This window comes from Columba livia, chromosome 4 (assembly GCF_036013475.1).
Source record: "Columba livia isolate bColLiv1 breed racing homer chromosome 4, bColLiv1.pat.W.v2, whole genome shotgun sequence".
Taxonomy (NCBI): Eukaryota; Metazoa; Chordata; class Aves; order Columbiformes; family Columbidae; genus Columba; species Columba livia.
The window spans coordinates 53,514,614-53,535,027 of NC_088605.1; the positions used below are offsets into that span (position 1 = coordinate 53,514,614).

Here is a 20,414-nt window from a genome sequence, read left to right on the forward strand (position 1 = left end):
GAGTATCTGTTTTAACATGGTGGTAGCCAGAATCTATCTGGACTTCAACCAGCAGCTTAAGGGCCTCAAATTTGTGGGGAGCTTTACTGTTGTGTTAAGAATTCATGACGCATCTGAATCTGTGGTGTAGTAGACCTAAGAGTTTTTCAGACTCAATTTTCCATCCATCGTGGCCAACATTGCACATCAGAGGCTGTCTTGTGAAACAGGAAGGCTGCTTGAGTCACCATAAGGAACTGAATTCTTCAGCTAACAGTGTTGTTGTAGGGTGATGGAACTGTATTAAGGTTTCATCACAAGTACCTGGGCAGTTTAAAGAACCATTTGTTTTAAGAGTGTTCTATCAGTGATTACTTGTCTTCTCCTTTGCCTGATCCTTGTACTGCAGTCCACCAAATGGTTCTCTAGGGTTTACAACAGCATTGAGGAGTAAAGCAAAGAGAAGAGCCAGTTGATTAGCTAAGAGCAGCACTGACTTTGTTGCTAAGAGCAAACCCAAACATTGCAGCTTATGCAATTAAATGTAGTGCTGATCATGTGATAGAAACAGAGGTGGACATTTTCCTTCTCAATTCAGTGGCCAAGCACTTCTAAAAACATTTTATTTTTTTTTTTTTATGCCATCTCTATTTTCTTGTCTTTCTAAAACATTCAGTGTAACATAAGACAATAAAGGAGCGGTTCTGTTCCTTTTCCCTCCTTTCATCTCTTACAATCTGGTTTAGAGATTGTCAGTGTTGCTGATAAGTCTCCCACAGATTCATAACAATTTAGAGAATTTCTGCATTTATTCTGTTCTTTACTTTTCTGGAAACAACTGGCTGTTTAAGATTGCACTGCACTGGCAGTAGGACCACACCATCCTCTGCTCTCCTCCCCACCATTTCCAGCTTTTACTGTGATTCTGTTTGTACCTTTGTTCTGTTCAGTACTTGAACATTCTTGAATTTTCATTTAAATTCTCATCTTCATGATGGCTATTAAAGTTGTATTTGTTTGCTAATTGTTACTCTGAGAGTAATCTGAGAATGAAGTGGAACTAATAATTTGTTTGAATATCTAGTGCTAGGAAGCACACCAACTTGGCCAGAGCAATTAGCATTACAGAATTTGCTGTGTGTTCTATATATATATATAAAAAAAAGCTACTCCTCAAACTTCAGTGCAAAACAAAGTAAAACCAGTTTCAGATATGCAACCAAATCTTCAGCTTTTAATACTAAAATATTAGTTTAACATAAATATTAAGTGTAACATAAATTTAACACAAATATTTAACTGACTAAGGAGCTCATGTAAACATGAGAGTTGGGATTTTGACTGAAGAAAACCGTATCTTGTAGCAGCCCTGCAGAAAAGGACTTGGGGCTACTGGTAGATGTTAAATTAGACACGAGGCAGCAATGTGCGCTCGCAGCCCAGAAAGCCAACCGTATCCTGGGACGCATAAGAAGTGCGGCCAATAGGCTGACTGTGGTGATCCTCCTCTTCTGCTCCACTCTCAAGATCCCACCCGGAGTTCTGTGTCCAGCCCTGGCACTTGCAGCACAAGACAGACGTGGACCTGTTAGAGTGGGTCCAAAGGAGTGCCACAAAAATGGTCAGAGGGATGGAACACCTCTCCAGTAAAGAAAAGCTGAGAGTTGGGGTCGTTCAGCCTGGAGAAGCCTCCAGGGAGCCCTTACTGCAGCCTTTCAATATATAAAGAGGACTTATAAGGAGGACAGAGAAAGACTAAGGCCTATAGTGACAGAATCAGGGGCAAGTTTTAAACTGTTAAGAGGTTAAGTTTAGATTGGATGTAAGGAAGAAGCTAATTTACTATGAGGGTAGCGAGGCACTGGAATTGTTTAGCCAGAGAAGTTGTGGGTGCCCCATCCCTGGAAGTGTTGAAGGTCATGTTGGACAGTGCTTTCAGCAACTGGATCTAGTGAGGGATGTCCCTGGCAGGGAGATGGCAGAGGGTTGGAGCTAGATGATCTTTAAGGTCCCTTCTAGCCCAAATCATTCCATTCCCCATTCTTTCCTCCATCATCTTACAGCTGATCTCTTGAATGGTAAGTCATCAGAGGGGCTAAAATTAAGAAAAAAATATTTCTAGGGTATAATAAGTATCCAATAGATCATTCCAGAGATAAACATGTTTTATTAGAATATTAAACTTATAATCTCTTTTATATTTTACACAGTGGTTTTAAACTTAATTTTCCACAATTAACAATTTTCCAGCTTTAGTTCTTGGTAGAAAATAAAGTGTCAGTTTTCTTTTGTTTTACATACAGGTCCGAGAGCGTAGTCCATTAGGCAGGAAGACAATTAAATAGTGGAATATGATCTTGTATTATTGGCTTTGCAGCAGGTGGTTTTTGTTGGGTGGTTTTGCTTGTTTGTTGTTTTTGTGAGGTTTTTGTTTTGTTTTTTGGAGGGGTTTTGTTGGTTTTGTTTTTAGTGATGCTTTGTATTACTGTTATTTTAGCCTAAGTAGTCGTGTAAAAGGCAGATCAGACTGATTTTGGTTTTATATACAGTTTAGACCATCTCCAAGCGTTCATGTCTTTGAACCTTTGGCTAAGGTTCGGAAACTTAAATCTGTCTTATTAATGGGTACTTGTATTCTGCTTTACAGTGATTAAAGTGACTTTGTTCACATATCTTAGGCTTTGAAAGACTAGACATCTTGGACTACGTTACAGCAAGTATGGGTGACTTAATACAAATGCAAGTTTTAATGAAACCTCAATTCCTTTGACATAATCCATTTTTTAAAAAATCTTGAACATGATATCCAAGTTAACTTTTTTTTTCTCCCACAGCCACCTTAGCATTACATGCTGCTCTGTAACAGCTTAGCCCTGGACAGAATGCTTTTTAAAATTACCCTTATAGAAAACTTATTTTATAAACCAACATACATTATATTCACAGAGGGAAGAATTATTACTTTCTCCAGTAGACCAAGTAATAGTGAAAGACCTTGGCGAGACTTCTGGTGTGGGGGCAGATCTGCTTTTGATGCCATAGTGTCTTGAAGTATGATTTGATCTTCCAAATACTTTGGAAGCAAACAGATGGGGAAAAAAAAAAAACACACCCCAAAACTGTTTTAGATATAGCACTACTATGCCTCTCATTTAGATAAGCCTGCGATACAGATGAACTTGTTTAAACCACCATCACCTTGCTATTGAGACAACCAAATGCTGGAAGCTGCAAACATTTGGTTTCCTTACCTGGGCTCTAAATGCTGTAGTAGGTCCAATCCAGACAGCTGGCATCTGTTAAAGGATGAAGTATAACCCTCACTGTCTACAGAGTTCTGTACACTGTTGTTAAAATACACTGATCCTTTAGCCTAACGGTGTCTGTAGCAGTGTTCAGAGTTGCTGATAGAAGTAGCTGCTTCCCCTTGTACAGAGAGACTTAATGCAGTCTCACTTCTGCAGGAGGCAATGGCAGTGTTCCTACACAGTTGTGAAATGAGCTGTTTCAGAAAGAAGGGAAGGTCCTCTGGCATTGAGTTCAAAGTGTTGCCAGTCCCTTTTAGAAGCAGCTGTAAAACAAATGGCACGATTTTTTTCTTATAATTTAGCAGCGGTTTCAGAGTTTTTTTGGTTGTGTTTTTTTTTTGAGTAACTCAGCATGAGTGATTTTAATTTTTAGATTTTAGTTTTAGAAACTTTCAGTGGTTCTTGATCTATCCTATAGGAGTGGATAATTTCTCTCTTATATATTTAATCTCTTGAGCTAGTTGGATATATCCGTCTCAGTTCCCAAAAATATGAGTTTTTCCTTAATGGGAATTTGAGCATTGAAACTTTAACTAAAGCCTGAAGATTTTAGAGTTTGAATATGGTATATGAAAGCAGATTCCTCAAACAAGTCTTCCAAATGGAAAATATTTTTCTCTCTTGTCCTTTGCACAGTGTTAAGCATCTAGGTGTCCTAGTATCTGTAGGGCTTGGTTCTCCATTTTTTTGTGTGTCCTTCCAGACCATGCTTTCACCCTCAACAGTATTTAAGGTGCCTGTAGCAAGTCCCTTCCCAGTATGGGCTCAGGATCATGACCCATTTCTGTTATCCAGTTGAGGAAGAGCTATCTGACACTTGACATGCATGTCTCTTACCAGTCAATGCTAGCAGATATAAAAAAAATCTCTAATTAGAAGGAAAAAGGAATATTTAGAGAAAGCATTGCTCTGCAAAGGGTACCCTTGTACCTGTGAAATGACATCTGTCTTACAATGGGAATAAATTCCCAATTCTCTTTACAAAAAGCCCTTCTTAGAGTGTCAAGTGCTATTTCTAGGAGTTGACTTGGAATGTTTTGAAAGGGCTGGGGCGAACATTTCCACAAGAGCTAACAGCAGGGAGAGGAAAAAAGCCTGACAAAGGGTACTATGGCAAAGCTGGACCCAGGTGATGAAGGGAAGTCCTACTAGCGGTGGGATGAAGAAATACCTTACCACTGTAACAGTTGCAGTCCCTTTTTAGCCTTTCAGTAGCATTTATCAGGACAGTGACCACCACCTTTCAGGACATCTGTTTATTTCCTGGCCTCAGTTCTCAAAAGTGGGACAGGTATAGGAGAAGTTGAGGAACACAACTGAGAGAAAACTGTTCAGTAGACAACATGCTGAATTACATGACCAGATGATTCAAGAGCCAGAGCTGTCGTTATGGTAATTACATGTCCTTAGCTCTAAAACAGTGTAGTCTTCTCCTCTGTAGTTCTGGAAGCTTTAGTGCTCATTTTTAAGTATCAGTGCATGAGCCATTACAGTAAGGTTTTTATTGCAGTATTGTGTGCATGGTGCAAGCCAGGGTGAATTAAATAAGCAAGGTTGTTTTTAGCAGAAAATGAAGTTACAGCTTATATTCTAATAAACCTGTTGATTTCAGCAGAGGTTAAGTTATGATCTCTATTTCTAAATGCAATCTTCACTATAGATACTTGATTTTATTTTTCTTGACTCTTCTCATTATGTTTACTTAGTTTCAGTCATTATATGGCTAGTAATTTTGTAAGTCTACTTACCTTAACTTCATATTAATTCCTGGATTTTCCTCAGGAGATTTTCTCACATAACCTAGTTTTGATTATAACCTTGCATTGTCTTTTAAATACAAGCAAGAGTGGCCCTTAAATGCCTCAGAAAACTCTTAGGGTGTTCATTTTGTTATGTCGCTTTCTTATACATGCACATTAGGAACATGGGGACATAAAGGCATAGTATATCTTTCACTTCAGCAGTAAAGGAAGACTACTGAGTAGGTCCGTAAAAGCTCTGTCAGTGCATCAGTTGTATAATTACAATAATTTCTGGCATGGATTCAAGGCACTGCTTTTTCAGAAGCCCTTGACCCAGAGCATATGCAAGTCAATCAGAACTCATAGATTGCCAACTATGGATGTACAACTAGGTTTGTTGTGGTTGATTAGTCCTTATCAGTGAATTCATTCATTATTGATTTTTCCATGTTTTCTCCATCTCAAATTCCAGCCACTAGGCTCTTCCACCAGCAATGCAAGTAGACTGTTCTTGTCCATACAGTTTACCTGTTTATATGTATTTACCACTGTGGGAAATGACATCTTGGGGAGCAGCAGGAGCAAGGTTGCTCTACAAGAGCAGAGTGAACCAGGGGTGACTGCAGGACAGGCTGCCATCACTAACCAGGACTCTGTTCCACAAGGTCTGCACAGTGTTGGCAGAGCAGTATGGTGACAACAGGGTCTACCAGGAGTCCCACAGAAGAAGAGATCAATCAGATGCAAGCTCCAATCAAGAGACAGAAACAAAGTACTTACAATATTGGGCCAGTATCCATCCAGAAGACAAAACCCAAATCACTTCTTTCTCTAACATAGCTAAGGCAAGAATTGAATGCCTAGACCTGAACTTCAATTGAGTATGCAGACCAATGGGCAGAGGGTGCACAGGCTGTGGTCCCAGGCCAGGCCTGTTACTTCCGTTAGGGCCCTGACATACTGGTCCTTGATACTTTTGTTGCCTTTTATCTGACTTCTACAAATGCCCTGAAGCTTTTCCAGAGACTTTTTAACAAAAAAACTTTGGATGGCTATAGTCTGCTGTAGCTTCACCAAAGTACTGAAATACCAGAAGCTTATTTCCCTGAATGCTGAATATTAGCAAGTGAAGAGGTCAGTATTAACAGCTGCATACCTACATCCACAAGCCCTTATATTTTCACTTCTGATTATACCCTAAAAATTCCTAAAAGCAGTGGAGGAAAAGGCCTGCTTTGGGAAGACTTCTCTTGTGTCTGGTCATTCTTAAGGAGATGGTATATTTAGTGTCCCAAATGGGGAGACTACTACAGGATTTTTTTTTACTCAGGTAGGAGCATTTATCCTGTTGTTTGTCAACTGTGCAGAGGGATGGGGCACAGCAGATGTAGGAGGAGTTTTGCAGGGAGGTGAATGAAGGGCAAAGAACAGTGTGGGAAGGATCAGCACTAACCCTCTGCCTCTTCTGGATCCTGGACTTACTTTGTGAGTTTGGGGACAGTGTTCGACATGTACTCTGCAAGCTGACCTTGTGATTGTGTTCTGATCATAAATTTGCTTAGTAGCTATGAACAAGGAATGCCACAGTGTCAGTGTTATTTTGCAGATGCAAGGGAAGTTAGTTCTCCGTAGTCAGTTTTTTAATAGCTGTCATTTACAACTTGCTTTGTTTTTCCCACCACCACCAATATCTTCTAACATTCTCCTAAGAACCAGCAGCACCCGTTAATCATGTTTTTTGGGTATTTTTCTTTCCTTGCATCTTTCCTCACCACAAAGGAGAAACTCTTGATAAGGTCTTAGTACCATCAGTTTTGATTTTAACCTTATTACTGTCATCAGTATTGATGTTTTTACTCGATATTAGGAAGAATGTGTTAGAATGTTAGAAAAGTGGACCTAATTTTATAACAGGTTGCCATTCCTGTATGGGCAATGGTATGCAAAGACATACCTTTCACATTTCTCACATTCAGATAAGCAAAGCTATATACCTTAGTCATGCAATGGAGAAAGAATAAGGTGAGAAACTGGGTAGAGCTTTGTGGGGAGCACATCTTCTACTGGGAGCCATTCTACCTCTAACCTGATGCTTTCTGCAGGCTGGGAGGAGAGAGGCCATTGTGTGGCACAGCTAATGGGATGCATAATTGTTGCAAGGATTATAAGATTTGTCAGTGGTACTGGTCATGTGAGTGTTAGAAATGAGAGGAAATGTCTTGAGAGGAATGAATGTCTGGTGAATAATATACTTCAGCCATGCTGGATCTTTTGTATTTCATTTTTGTTTGAAACCAGTGAGAAGAAGCTCATCACGGATGCCCTGAATAAAAATCAGTTCTTGAAGAGACTGGAACCTCACCAGATCCGAGATATGGTGGAATGTATGTATGAAAGGTCTTTCCAGCAAGGGAGCTATGTCATCAGACAGGGAGAGCCAGGCAATCACATTTTTGTGCTCAAAGGTGAGTACTGCTTGCTCATGCAATGCACAAGTGCAAGAAACAGGAAAGTAATTTAGAAGTCTTTGCAGGAAACCACAATGACAATGTTTGTGCTCCTTAATAATTTATGTTGGTCCTGCTGAGAGCAATGCAAGTTTTACCTGTGAGTCTTGTGAAACAGACGGAGATCAAGAAATGCATGTTAGAAACGCATGTTAGAAACTTCATTTAATGCTATTTTGTGAAAGAATTTGAAGGACCTCTTTCATTTCCGAAAGCCTAGATGCCAGCAATCCTTTCTAATGTAGGTATAGCCATCCCTCTCTTCTCCAAAGGAAGAGCAGGTATAATTTAAAATACAGAAAACTGCTCAATGCTGAAGCCACTTCTGAGATAAACTTACTTTTCAGCATTTTTATGAGAGCTTACACCAGTTTTTTGTGTATTGAGACATGAGATCTGATTTTACTGTTCTCAAAGCTTAGGGTTTTTTAAAAAAACAGCTCTTGTTTTTCCTGGGGCGGGGGGATAAAAAAGCTTTAGGATAAGAAAACTTTCCTAAAACAACATCAGTGGGTCGGAAGTAACCTCACTGCAGTAATCTGTGCTGAATGCTACTGTGCTTAAACTCAAATCTCAAATTACAGATCAGCCATAGTGGAGCCCAAATTTAACACCTGAAAGTTGCTCCTGCAGGGAAGACTCTCTTTCATCATCTCACCATTAAAAAAAAGAAACCACAATTTCTGATTAATTTGCATAATTCATCAGTTCTGGCCCACTAGAAGGCCCAGTGGCACATATGAATTAGGGTTCATGCTGTAAGGAGAATGTTCACTTGAGGCAGGAATATTTAAACCAGGAGCATACTGGTATATACTGGGAAGTTCCTGTTCTGTCTTCTGGCTTCACATGGACGGGTTAGTTTGAAAAAAATGATGGTAGCTATGATAGGATGACACAGATGGTACAGGGAAAAGAGGAGGCAGGATTTATAATGGGGTTGTGATATTCTTGCTAGAAAAAACAATAACATTTTGAAAAACAGATGAAATACAAACAAGTTGTGAACTCACAAATTTTTCTGGCACAGTACACTCCTTTTTTGAGAAATCAACAAGTGTCTTGAAGAGAAGAGCCGAGAAGAGTGTCTTGAAGAGAAGAAGGCCGAACTTTCAGAAGGTGTTAAAGGGAAATTTTTTTGAGCCATAACCTATGAAGAAATTCCGACTTTATTTGACTTTTGCTAGGTTTGTAGTAAGGCTCAAGGACAATTGCTTCAAGGAGGATTTAGCATGCTTTTTGTTTTTCTGCCCTCTGTTTTTCTGCCTTCTGCTGCATTTATTTACACATACATGTGCATGGAAAAACCTCATGAGTTATTTCTCCTGTGTTCACTATTTCAAGACATATTTGCCTGCGCCTCACTGGGCTACCTGAACCAGTACTGACTGTTTTGTTGTAGCAAAGGTTTATCCCATTGGAATTTAGATTGGACATTTTCCATGGCCTTCTTAGAATTGAAAAGTTTCTTTCAGCTTTCCTTCCCTTCCACAGCAGATTTGTAGATTAGCAAAATATTAAAAAAAATAAAGTCTCCACTGGTTTGTAACTGTGTTTCAAAGTACTGTTTGTATTCTTGCTCCCATTCCTGCGTTCCTGGAAGCAGCAAAGCAAGAAATGTATTGATTTGTTTTCCCCTCACACTGTGCAGTTGAGCCTAGTTTTCATGCTTGTTATCCTGATGATTTTTAACAGAGGGCAATCTGGAAGTTTTTCAGCAGAGTAAACTACTCTCCTCGATACCTGTGTGGACGGCATTTGGTGAACTAGCCATTTTATACAACTGCACACGGACAGCCTCTGTGAAAGGTACCTAAGTTTTATTGTAACAACATTGCTCAAAGTGAAAACTATGTACTTTTGTGAGGTCCCCATTATATCTAGATTTTCTTTGAAGTTTCATTTAATAGATATCTGCATGTCTGGATTATCTAGAGTAAGCTCACATTTCCTTCTTTGAGTTCTTTCTGCTTGAGTAGTCCAGTAATGCTATGCCGTTAATATAATTCCATCTCTAGCACCATCTTTGAAAAGTGATCAGGCATCTCCAAAGTACTCTGGTTAGTCAAATCTGTATCAAACTAACTGCTAAGGAAGAATTATATTTTCATGTCAAATTATTTAGTAGCAGCAATGGTGTCTGGCTCTTATGCTCTTGTGTCAAATGCAACCCTGACACTGAAAACATATTAGAACCATGGGGTTTTTAATAGAACAGATAAAGCCAAATTCAGGAGGAAATAAAATATGTAGGAATTAATTGCTTTTGTACGTCTTTTAGTTCTGTATCATTAAGTTGCTGAGTCTTGCCAAGATACATTTGCACCTGGCATTTGCAACTGGCACTCAGGAGACTCACAGAATCACAGAATGCTAGGAATTGGAAGGGACCTCAAAAGATCATCTAGTCCAATCCCCCTGCTGGAGCAGGAACACCTAGATGAGGCTACACAGGAATGTATCCAGGCGGGTTTTGAATGTCTCCAGAGAAGGAGACTCCACAACCCCCCTGGGCAGCCTGTTCCAGTGCTCTGTTACCCTCACTGTGAAGAAGTTTTTTCTCATATTTGAGTGGAACCTCTTGTGTTCCACTTTGAACCCATTACCCCTTCTCTTGCCATTGGTTGTCACTGAGAAGACCCTGGCTCCATCCTCGTGACACTCACCTTTTATATATTTATAAACATTGATGAGGTCACCCCTCCATCTCCTCTTCACCAAGCTAAAGAGACCCAGCTCCCTCAGCCTTTCCTCATAAGGGAGGTGCTCCACTCCCTTCATCATCTTTGTTGCCCTGCGCTGGACTCTCTCCAGCAGTTCCCTGTCCTTCTTGAACTGAGGGGCCCAGAACTGGACACAATATTCCAGATGAGGTCTCACCAGGGCAGAGTAGAGGGGGAGGAGAACCTCTCTCGACCTACTAACCACCCCCCTTCTAATACACCCCAGGATGCCATTGACCTTCTTGGCCACAAGGGCACAGTGCTGGCTCATGGTCATCCTGCTGTCCACCGGGACCCCCAGGCCCCTTTCCCCTACACTGTTCTCCAACAGGTTGTCCCCAACTTATACTAGAACCTGGGGTTCTTCCTACCCAGATGCAAGACTCTACACTTGCCCTTGTTATATTTAATTAAATTTTTCCCTGCCCAACTCTCCAGCCTGTCCAGGTCTTGCTGGATGGCATCACAGCCTTCTAGCATGTCAGCCACTCCTCCCAGCTTGGTGTCATCAGCAAACTTGCTGACAGTGCACTCTGTTCCCTCATCCAAGTAACAGATGAATATATTAAATAATACTGGCCCCAGTACTGACCCTTGAGGCCCTCCACTAGATACTGGCCTCAAGAAGATTTGAGTTTGATTACAAATGTGGTAGTGAGAGAGATGAAACTTTTAGGTGAGACACTTGTAGAGGAGGCACATACTGGTTCCTGCTTTTTGTTAAGGGCTGACTAGGGTGGAGTTGTTAAATGTTGATATGATAAAAATATCCCTCTTCCTGCATATGACTGAGTCTTCACCCATTAAGTATCTCTTGATTCCTTTTGTAGCCTGCCATAATTATTCTGTGGAAGACCAGTAACTGTCAAAATATGGTTAAATTAACAATTTTTCCACTCTCCACTATTCCATAAAAATTATTTTTGTTTGGAGGCTAATTTTTGTTCTTGTCTAAATCTGCAGGAACTTTGAACCACCAATAAGTGTGAAGAGTTCATGTTGACTTAAAAAGAAGCAGATGGAATAAAACAACAAGTTGTTCAGTTTAAAAGCTTCTGGTCTTCCTGCACCCAATTTAAACACTTAATCATTGCTGGCTGTGCAGATGGAAGTTATTACATGTAATCTGTTTTTGTGGCTGCCTGATAAGCATCAATAATGTGATTAGTTTTCTTACTAGCACACTGTTACATTTGAATGTGTTCCCTATTTTTCCTTTTTTTTTTTTTTGCATGCTGTATATAGTATTAACATTATAAAGTAGAGTTTCTGCATAGTAAGATATCATGCTAGTTTAGACCTTTGTTAACATTAATTGCTTTCGAGGTAGGACAAAAATTGTCCAATTGTGGACAAGAAAAGGTGCATGAATTTGAATAAAGGGTGTTTAAAATCACTGCAGAAACCTAGCCCTCCCTAATAGCTTTCCTGTATTTCTTGCTGTGGAGGAAGAGCAGTACAACAACTAACTGAGAATGACTAGGAAATGCATATGTGAAAACCCTTTCTTGAATGCTGGATCTAGTGATACCCTTTCCCTGCAGTCTTTGAAAAGTGATAAGTGAAGGACTTTAGCCAGACAGCATTTCAACTGCTACCCAGTAGCGTCTTCACATGCAGTAAGCTCGATTTGCAACTGGGAATGTGATTTAGTGCTGCGTTTCTGAATTCCTTTTTCTCTGTCTCATCTTTGAGATTCCAGGCTTTTTTTCTAACTGTATAATTGCGTTTTGTAGTTAAGATGCAAAATACAGGCAATGTGTTTGTGGTAGCTTGGATACTTGCCATATTTTCTTCCTGCAAAGTAAGCTGAAAGGTGTGATTTAGGAGAAAAACAAAACCAAAGCGATACCTTTGTTCTCCCTTCCAGCAGCCAAAATAGTTTTTTGAGCTATTTTGATAAATGGCATTGAAGAGCATATGTCTACATAAAGGTTAAATACAAAGACCTCAGTGAATAATTTTTAATGGTGGCATTTTTCTTTCTTGTAAAAATGGTTTTGTGCTTCTGATAAACTGAGGAAATCAATTGCTCTGTTTTCTGTAGCTTTCCTTTATCCTGGAAAAAACAGTTTGATTCTTTCATATGACAGAAGGAAAACTGCTGAGTATGTTGTAACATCTTTTAAAAGAAAGTATTAAGATAAACTAGAATCACCTTCTTTTGCTTAAAAAAATAAAAAGTGCAGCATGTTCTATAGTGTCAATGATTGCACACAGAGGCTGCTTAGTGGTTTGCATCCTTTATGCTGCATCTTATGCATGGTTACTCTATTAGTATTTTGATTACCTTTTGAAAGACAATCATTGATGTTTTGGTTACCCTTTATTCCATTATAAAATGGCTACAATGGAGGAAAAGTGTGTGAGGATCACAGGACTAATTGAAACAAAATGTATTTCTTGACCTCTGTTATTCGCACCTTATTGCACATCTCACAAACGTTTGCATGTAATCCGAATTAGAGATAGATCCAAGCCACAGTATTCAACATTTACCTCATAAGCTTTGAAAAATTTAAGCCAGATTTTTGTTTCTCTCAAATCAGCTCTTTTACAGATTACATTGGAGCTTCTGAGTCCAATGACTCTCCACTATGAGGAGTAGATCTTCACAAGCATTCAGCCCTGTTTGTGCTCATAGTAAATGGCTAGGTGTTAAAGGTTATGCAGCCTCTGGAGTTGCATGGAAGGTGCTCCATGGAGGAACTGTTCAGAAGTCTACACCTTACTTCAGTGAGCATTGTTTAAGTGAGAGCTGAATTATTTTAAAAGTCTGATTGCAGTAGGTGCTGGATGTTGTAAAATTTGGCCTTGGGCATTTTGAAAGAGCTCATCTGTCCTGTACCGTGTCCTGATACTGTAATATCTTCCATCAAATAACTCAGAAACATTGTTGATTTTGTTGTTTCTTGTTTTCTTAAAGCAATCACCAATGTTAAAACATGGGCATTGGACAGAGAAGTGTTTCAAAATATCATGAGAGTGACAGCACAAACAAGACAAGAGCAATACAGAAACTTCCTTAGAAGGTAAATAAAATGCTTTTATTTATCATACTGATTTGGTCCGCTACCTAAGGTGCACAACAATATTGTGCCTGTTTTATAGGGAGACAGAGAAATAAAGAGCTCTTAATGCAGGCCTCAATAACCTGAATATTTACCTCTCTCATTTATTTTTTTTTAGGATTCACAAAATCATTTTTCTCATCTTGTTTGTTTTTCTCCTGTATTACAATAAGAAATAGGTATAGGTGCTTAACTGCTTTTAAGTAATGGAACAAACATATAGGAAGATTACATGGCTAGAAGTTAAAACATCGTATTAAATAAATAGAGTTAATGAAATCCTCCAACTAGAAGTTAAATTTGCTGCTGAAGTAGATAAAGGGATGTTCTTCTTCCCCTAGAGGCTTGAATATGAGAACAGCATGTCTGCTTTATGAACTAATTCCAACATAGATTACTAGGAAATCTGCAGAGAGTAGAACAATTCTCTTTTCTGACGGGAACACTGAGAGATGTACAGTGCTTTTCCCTAGGAAGAACGTCAAATTAGAGGTTCCAAACCATAATTAGCTGGTTTTTGTATTTTCTTTCTTTAGTAAAGAATAACCATTCTGATATGCTTTCAAATAGAGATCTCAATCCCAGCTATGCATAGAATGTCTTGTGTATCACCATCTTTGATTTCAATAAATACTTACTTGCTGAGCCCCAACAGCTAGCAAGCACTATGTTTTCCTAACTTTTACAAGTCCAAGTGCTTAGAATGGGAGGGGCTTTCATTCCTACCAGCAAGTTCACTAGATCATCACTCTAGTTGGTTATCTTTTAATATTTGTCCAAGCAGTACTGAAGTTTTTAGCTTTATCTGATTTTGCAGTCTCTGCAGTGCATGTGAAAGTGTATTATTGGATTTCTCTAATGCCTTGGTTTTGCAATTAATCACATCTATATGACTGAATTGTGAAATGCAAACGTGATTTACAAACTGACTAATATTTGCCACATTTCTGTAAGTTGTGGGAGTTCTGTTTATCTAAAACACAAGATGAGAATGCTTGAACCTTCCAAATTAAGATTTGGTTGTATATTTTCTGTTTTGTATAAGAATACCAGTTTAGCTAGTTACGAAATGTGGTTGTACAAATTTTATAGATGAGAAGAGACAATGCAAAAAAGTCTTAATAAAAACTACTTTTGGAATTTTTTGTTTTGCATTTCTATTTTCTGGAAGTGTGTCCCTACTGAAAAACTTACCTGAAGATAAACTAACCAAGATCATGGACTGCCTGGAGGTGGTAAGATACTGTTAATTTTTTCCTAAATAGTATACAGTAAGCTTTCAAAATAATGAAGAATTATAGAATCATAGAAGGACAAGAAATTACTGGAGAGAGTCCAGCAGAGAGCTACAAAGATGATGAGGGCCATGGAGCATCTTTCTGATGAGGAGACACTGAGAGAGTTGGATCTGTTCAGCCTGGAGAAGAGAAGGCTGAGAGAGGATCTCATCAATGTTTATAAATATCTCAAGGGTGGGTGTCAAGAGGATGGATCAGACTCCTTTCAGTGGTGCCCAACAACAGGATGAGGGCCAACGAGCACAGACTGAAGCATCGGAGGTTCCATCTAAACATGAGGAGAAAGTTTTTTCCTTTGAGGGTGCCAGAGCACTGGAACAGGCTGCCCAGAGAGGTTGTGGAGTCTCCTTCTCTGGAGACATTCTAAACCCACCTGGACACATTCCTGTGCCATCTGCTCTGGGTGACCCTGCTATACCAGGTGGGTTGGACTAGATGATCTCCAGAGGTCCCTTCCAACCCAAACCGTTCTGTGAATCATAGGATCATTTTGGTTGGAAGACACCTTTAAGATCATCGAGTCCATACAAAACAAAAAAACAACCAAGCTTTTTTTAATGTGATAGTGTTTTTTGAGTGGTCAGAGTAGAATTCCAGGTTGGTAGCATTTAGTGTCATAAAAGTAGGTTATATCTGTGGCATCAAAGTAGTCAAGAAAATAGATAAGAGGATCTGTAATCTATTCTTTGTTAAGATTAAGCACACACTTGCTGTCCAGGTCTCTGGCTCTTTTTTGGTAATCATGCTTTACCTGTTTGCAAAGTAGTCGTGTAATACTTCCATATACCTTGGACCATACATTGCAAAATGTAAGGGGGAAAAGGCCTTGGGATTTCAACATATGAAACCAGACAAATATATGTGTGTCTTAATACTGCATCTGCCTGCAGCCTTTGGAGGTAAAGGCTGGATATGTAGTCATAGGTGTGTTATTTCCCAAGAGCAATGGTAACTATTAATGCTTTTTGTGTAGGGAAGGTCTGTAGAAACCCCAGTCTTGGAGCAGTTTTGCAGATGGAGATCAAAAGTTCCTCAGAAAACTGAGAGCCTCAGTCCCAACAAGCTGAAGGAGGCAGAGTGATACATGGCCATAGCACAAGGGGATGAGGAGATTGTGGTGTTGGTTATGTGAAACCACTACTGGCCTTAGCACATCAGTATCCTAAGCAGTGACTTTTTTGTGTCTGCCAAGGATTCCTGGAAAGGAAGAACTTTTAGGAAACACTTGGAGGAGAAAAAAGTGAGGTGATTGTTTATGAAGAACAGATCACAAAGCTGAAGGTTAGTGTGGAAAAAAATGCTTGATTGAAAGTTAAACAATTAGGCAATGAAGGCAGAGTTCCTTAGCAGAGACAGAAAAGTTGGTGCCTTGGTAGCTTGCAATAGATGATTTAGGCACTGCCACTGAGGTGTCAAGCCCCAAATTACTTTTGGAAATGGGATTTTGATTTAGAATTATTTAAGAGCTTTTGATATTTTTTTTTCTTCCTTTTACCCTGCTTCATAAGGATGACACCAGTGTTAGTATTTTTAAAAATAAATAACATGCTGCTCCATTAAGATACATTACAGATTGGCCGTCATGCTTTACATAGCGGAATGCTTGCACATTATTATCGGATGCAATATATACACAGGAGATAGGAAGCTAAACGTCAAGGAACATCAAGATGTATTAGGAGCTCTGCATAGTAATCAGAATTTTCAAGTAGGCTAATGATATATTGGATGATATTGTCTCTTTCTTCCCCCGTGCCAACAGGAGTACTACAACAAGGGAGATTATGTTATTCGGGAAGGAGAAGAAGGAAATACCTTCTTTATAATAGCAAAAGGAAAGGTAAGATATTTTAAAACTAATTTATAAAGTAACATATGCAAACACCTGTATTTCAAAAGCTATCTTGAGGGATGTGGTCTTCAGTAAAATCTGTGTGGAGAGTTTTTGAGGATGCTGTCAAGTTCACAATACTGTGATAAAAGCCTAGAGCAGCATTTCAGAGATTCAGGTGGCCTAATTTCCATTCACAACGAAGCCATGTTATACTGTTCTAATTATAATGTAATTAAAGTTTGTCCTGGAGCCTCTTGACACTGTAACAGAGATGTAAAAACAGTTTCTTGTAAATGAGATTTGATCCTACGTCTTCTCCTGGATGTTTCAATGTCTGATGGGCAAAACACAGACTTGTGAAATGTCTGAGAAATAGTGGAGTCCTAGGTTTAAGGGAGAAGAACGGCATTCTAGGTGGCTCAGTCAGGGTCTATTCCTTTCATTTTTTAGTCCCAAAGGAGTGAGGCAGCAGCCTTTATCCATCGGCTGTTACATTGGAGGCCGACTCTAAAGAATAAAAGCAGGAGAATTTTAATCAATAAATGTCCAGTAGGGGTTTCCAAAAACATGTTTCCAAAATGTCTCTATCTGGGGACGTTCTGGTTTGTTTTTTGCTAATGGGTGTGGGCATCAGCAGAATGTGTGCTGGTGTGGAAGAGGAAGTTCATTAGTAGCGGCTGTGTATGATGACTGTCCATCACTAATGGACCTTTTCTGAAGAATCGAATGAGGCCATTTGGCAATCCATACATCAGTATGAGCCGAGACTTACTTTTTAAAAAAAATGATGCAGTTATATTTTTGAATAAAGAAATTAATTTAAACCAGTAAAATGCTGTTTGAGGAACTAATGAATATAATTTTCTTTTATTTTGATTAAACTAAAATGGTGTTCAAGTATGTGGAGTGTGATTTAAATATTTTAAAAATGCATGCACATATAAAACTCTTTTGTAAATTCTGTGGGCTGATTTATTTGTAAAGAGGGAAATGTTAGTTAATGTTTCTGGGGGCTATCTGTTTAGCTGAGAAGACAAAAAGCTCATATGGTGCCCACCCACTGTGGGACTGAAGTATTTTTCAGTTTTTCATTAAAGTGCGATTTATTTTTCTCTTTTTTAAAAGGTGTAAGGAGAAAATTATGGGGGTGGGCAATAATGAATATATCTATTTTTCCATCTCTTAGCAAAAGCAAGGGTGCTGTTGAGATGTTTGATGGTTTTAATTTTTGAGAGGAGAGAGTAATTAGATATATTTGTATCTCTTTCCTGTAGCATTGCTGAGTTTTATGCTTTTATGAAATACACAGAGAGGAAGAGGAAACCACGTAATACTTTGAAACTTACCTTGCTAAATTTTTGTTCTTTTTCTTTCCAGGTGATAGTTACGCAGAGTACTGCAGATCATGTGCAGCCTCAGGTGATTAAAAATCTACATAAAGGAGATTACTTCGGAGAAAAGGCTCTCATTAGGTTAGTTCTCATTGTCTGAGTCATGATGTATAGTGTTTCAATTGCGAGCTGTTACTGTGTGTCGGATTATGCACCTCCTGGTTCTTTGAATACAATATTTGTTTTGATGGTGAGGTCAGCAGATGAAGGCAATGGCTGAGTTTGTCTTTAATGTTTTGGGTTTTGCAGAGAGCACTTGAAAGTATACACTGTCATCTACCTTTGGTTTTCCCTGAAAAAGTCAAATGCTGGCCCTCTCCACATTGTTGCTTATTGTTTGTATTTCAGTAAAAACTGTGAGGATAAGTTGTGCCAGGCTCTGTATGACTCATGACATGGACAATTTCCGTAAGTTCCATCATTACTGGACTGAGCTGTTGTTTCTGTGCCAGTGCCCATGATAGCAAGAAACAGAGGAGTACAGAGAATACGTGACAAGTAGCTCATATAGCACATATTGATTTGGATGATTAAGTAGGGATTGTTTGGTCTCTGGAATCTTTTCTATCTGAAGACCATTTCAGAAATTAGTAGTAAATCCTGACGTAATGCTAATTACATCTCATCCTAATTTCTTGGAAGGTTGCTAAAGACAGTCATGATCCAAACCTGACTGAAACTGGAAAAAATGCTGTGCTAGACAATAGCAACAACCAGTAAAATGCTATAATTGTGTATGTGGTTCAGCAGTATTAATCCAGATATGGTCTGGAGAGGCCTTTGAGGAGTTTCGCCTATAGCAGCTGTGACCTTCCCTGAGTACAGTGTGATGTACTTTGAGGATTTTGGTGTGCTTCTGAATTCTACTGATCTGTTTCAATTCTTAGTGACGACGTCAGATCAGCAAACGTTATTGCAGATGAATACAATGTGGAGTGCCTCGTTATAGATAGAGAGTAAGTATCACACTGTGGTTTAATGAAAGACTTGTATCCTCTTTCAGTAAGTCAGCGGTAAGATGTGACTTTACTGTCGTCACAACCATAACATTTTCTCAAGTGAATACAGAACGAGTGGTTATGCTTTTAGAACACTGATTTGTGGCCGTGCTTTAGACAAAGACCTAATGAAGAGGGACTGACAGACAGTGCAGGAGCACAGAAGCTTAAGAGTAGTTCAGAGTTATTATTTTCTTTCTCTCCTTGTGGTGGTGATGCTTCACATTTGTTAAGTGCTGTTCAGTGGCTCAGGGGACAACATAAGCCCCTGCATGTCCCCTGGTTTTGGGATGTCCGTTTGTCAAGGGGGACATGCAACCACATTCCTAGTTTTGTCAGGTAGAGGCCAGTTGTACACTTCTTAAAGTGGAAAAAATAGAACAGAGGTAAGACATAAGAAAGGAAGCTCCCAGTGGAAAGTGAAACAGCAAACCTGTGTTTCTCAAGGCTGGCCGTAAGGATGCTTACTTGGAATGTGGACAGCCACTGTCCTTTTCTTTGCTGAATCCCAAGGGGTCTCCTGCTGAGGGCTAAAAATCTATTCCAGCCCAGGAAATGGCATCTTGGGCTGTGAATGCATTCTCCTCTTCTCTTCTTTAGCTTGTTTAAATAAGTTGCAGGGAAGCATGCCAGAAGCTGGTACGTTCTTCCCACAGTGGTGTTACTCAGCTGTTACTCACTTGTGAAGTAGGAGAGGCAATCTCAATCTCTTTGGCACTGTGTACCAAGGGCTATATCCATTGGAAGTGAAGGACTGATAGCCTGAACTCATGCCAGGCTGGTTCCTGTGGCTGGGATGGCGGACCCACGCTCAATAACCATAATGCATGTGGAAGGCAAAGTACACCCAGCCTGCTCTGAATTATTTAAACGTAACATGAAATTACCTGGGGAAATGAGGCACTCTGTGCGCCTACCCTCTGGTAAACCAAATAAGGTACTTCAGCTGGTAACCTCCTCAAAGCTCTTAAAATTTATACTGTCAAAGTGACAGTGTAAAGCTTGGTCTGGGTCATGACTTAGAGGCAAAGTAGGGCCTTGGTGCAGCAGCATAGATCATGATTTCTTTCTCTTCCCACAGTTTGTTAAGTTGTTTGTACTGTTTCATGTATGTTTTTAGAACATTTAATCAAACTGTTGGAACTTACGAGGAGCTCCAAACTTACCTTGAAGGTTATGTGGCTAATCTGGCCCGGGCCGATGAAAAGCGACATGCAAAGTAAGTCAGATAATTTTTTTGGCATGTCTTTAGTGGGTAATCATAAAAAAGAGTGATAGATACGTAGGTAAAATCATGGTCCCCCAGAAGTGAGAGTAATCACTCTAATAAAACTGTCCAGATATGCTTATAGAGTCCTATAAATCTTCTTTTCTGAAACAAAAATAACATAGAATTTCAGTATATTGACTTGCAACCAAGAATTCACTCCATCTCAAGAAAACCGAGCTCATAAAATAAATGAAAGTATGCTTAAATAATTATTTGTATTTTTATGGTAAATTCTTTGGCTGGTAAAACCCCTAACGGTCAACTTTAACTCCTGACTGGATTAATGAAATTGT

The 20,414-nt window shown here is 39.3% G+C and overlaps 1 protein-coding gene across 6 annotated transcripts in view; it reads left to right on the top strand.

The window, feature by feature from the left end:
* PRKG2 (protein kinase cGMP-dependent 2) overlaps nt 1-20,414 on the top strand; it is a 52,642-nt gene that overhangs the window by 19,130 nt on the left and 13,098 nt on the right. For 5 of the 6 annotated variants that reach the window (XM_065061701.1, XM_005498527.4, XM_021289512.2 and 2 more), the window contains 8 exons: nt 7,328-7,494; nt 9,232-9,345; nt 13,186-13,291; nt 14,502-14,565; nt 16,391-16,468; nt 17,840-17,934; nt 18,741-18,809; nt 19,972-20,070. In XM_065061701.1, the coding sequence (XP_064917773.1) occupies nt 7,328-7,494; nt 9,232-9,345; nt 13,186-13,291; nt 14,502-14,565; nt 16,391-16,468; nt 17,840-17,934; nt 18,741-18,809; nt 19,972-20,070 (792 nt within the window). Of the gene's footprint in view, nt 1-7,327; nt 7,495-9,231; nt 9,346-13,185; nt 13,292-14,501; nt 14,566-15,889; nt 15,910-16,390; nt 16,469-17,839; nt 17,935-18,740; nt 18,810-19,971; nt 20,071-20,414 lie in introns of those variants that run through there. The other variant, XM_021289520.2, reaches the window with a different exon arrangement.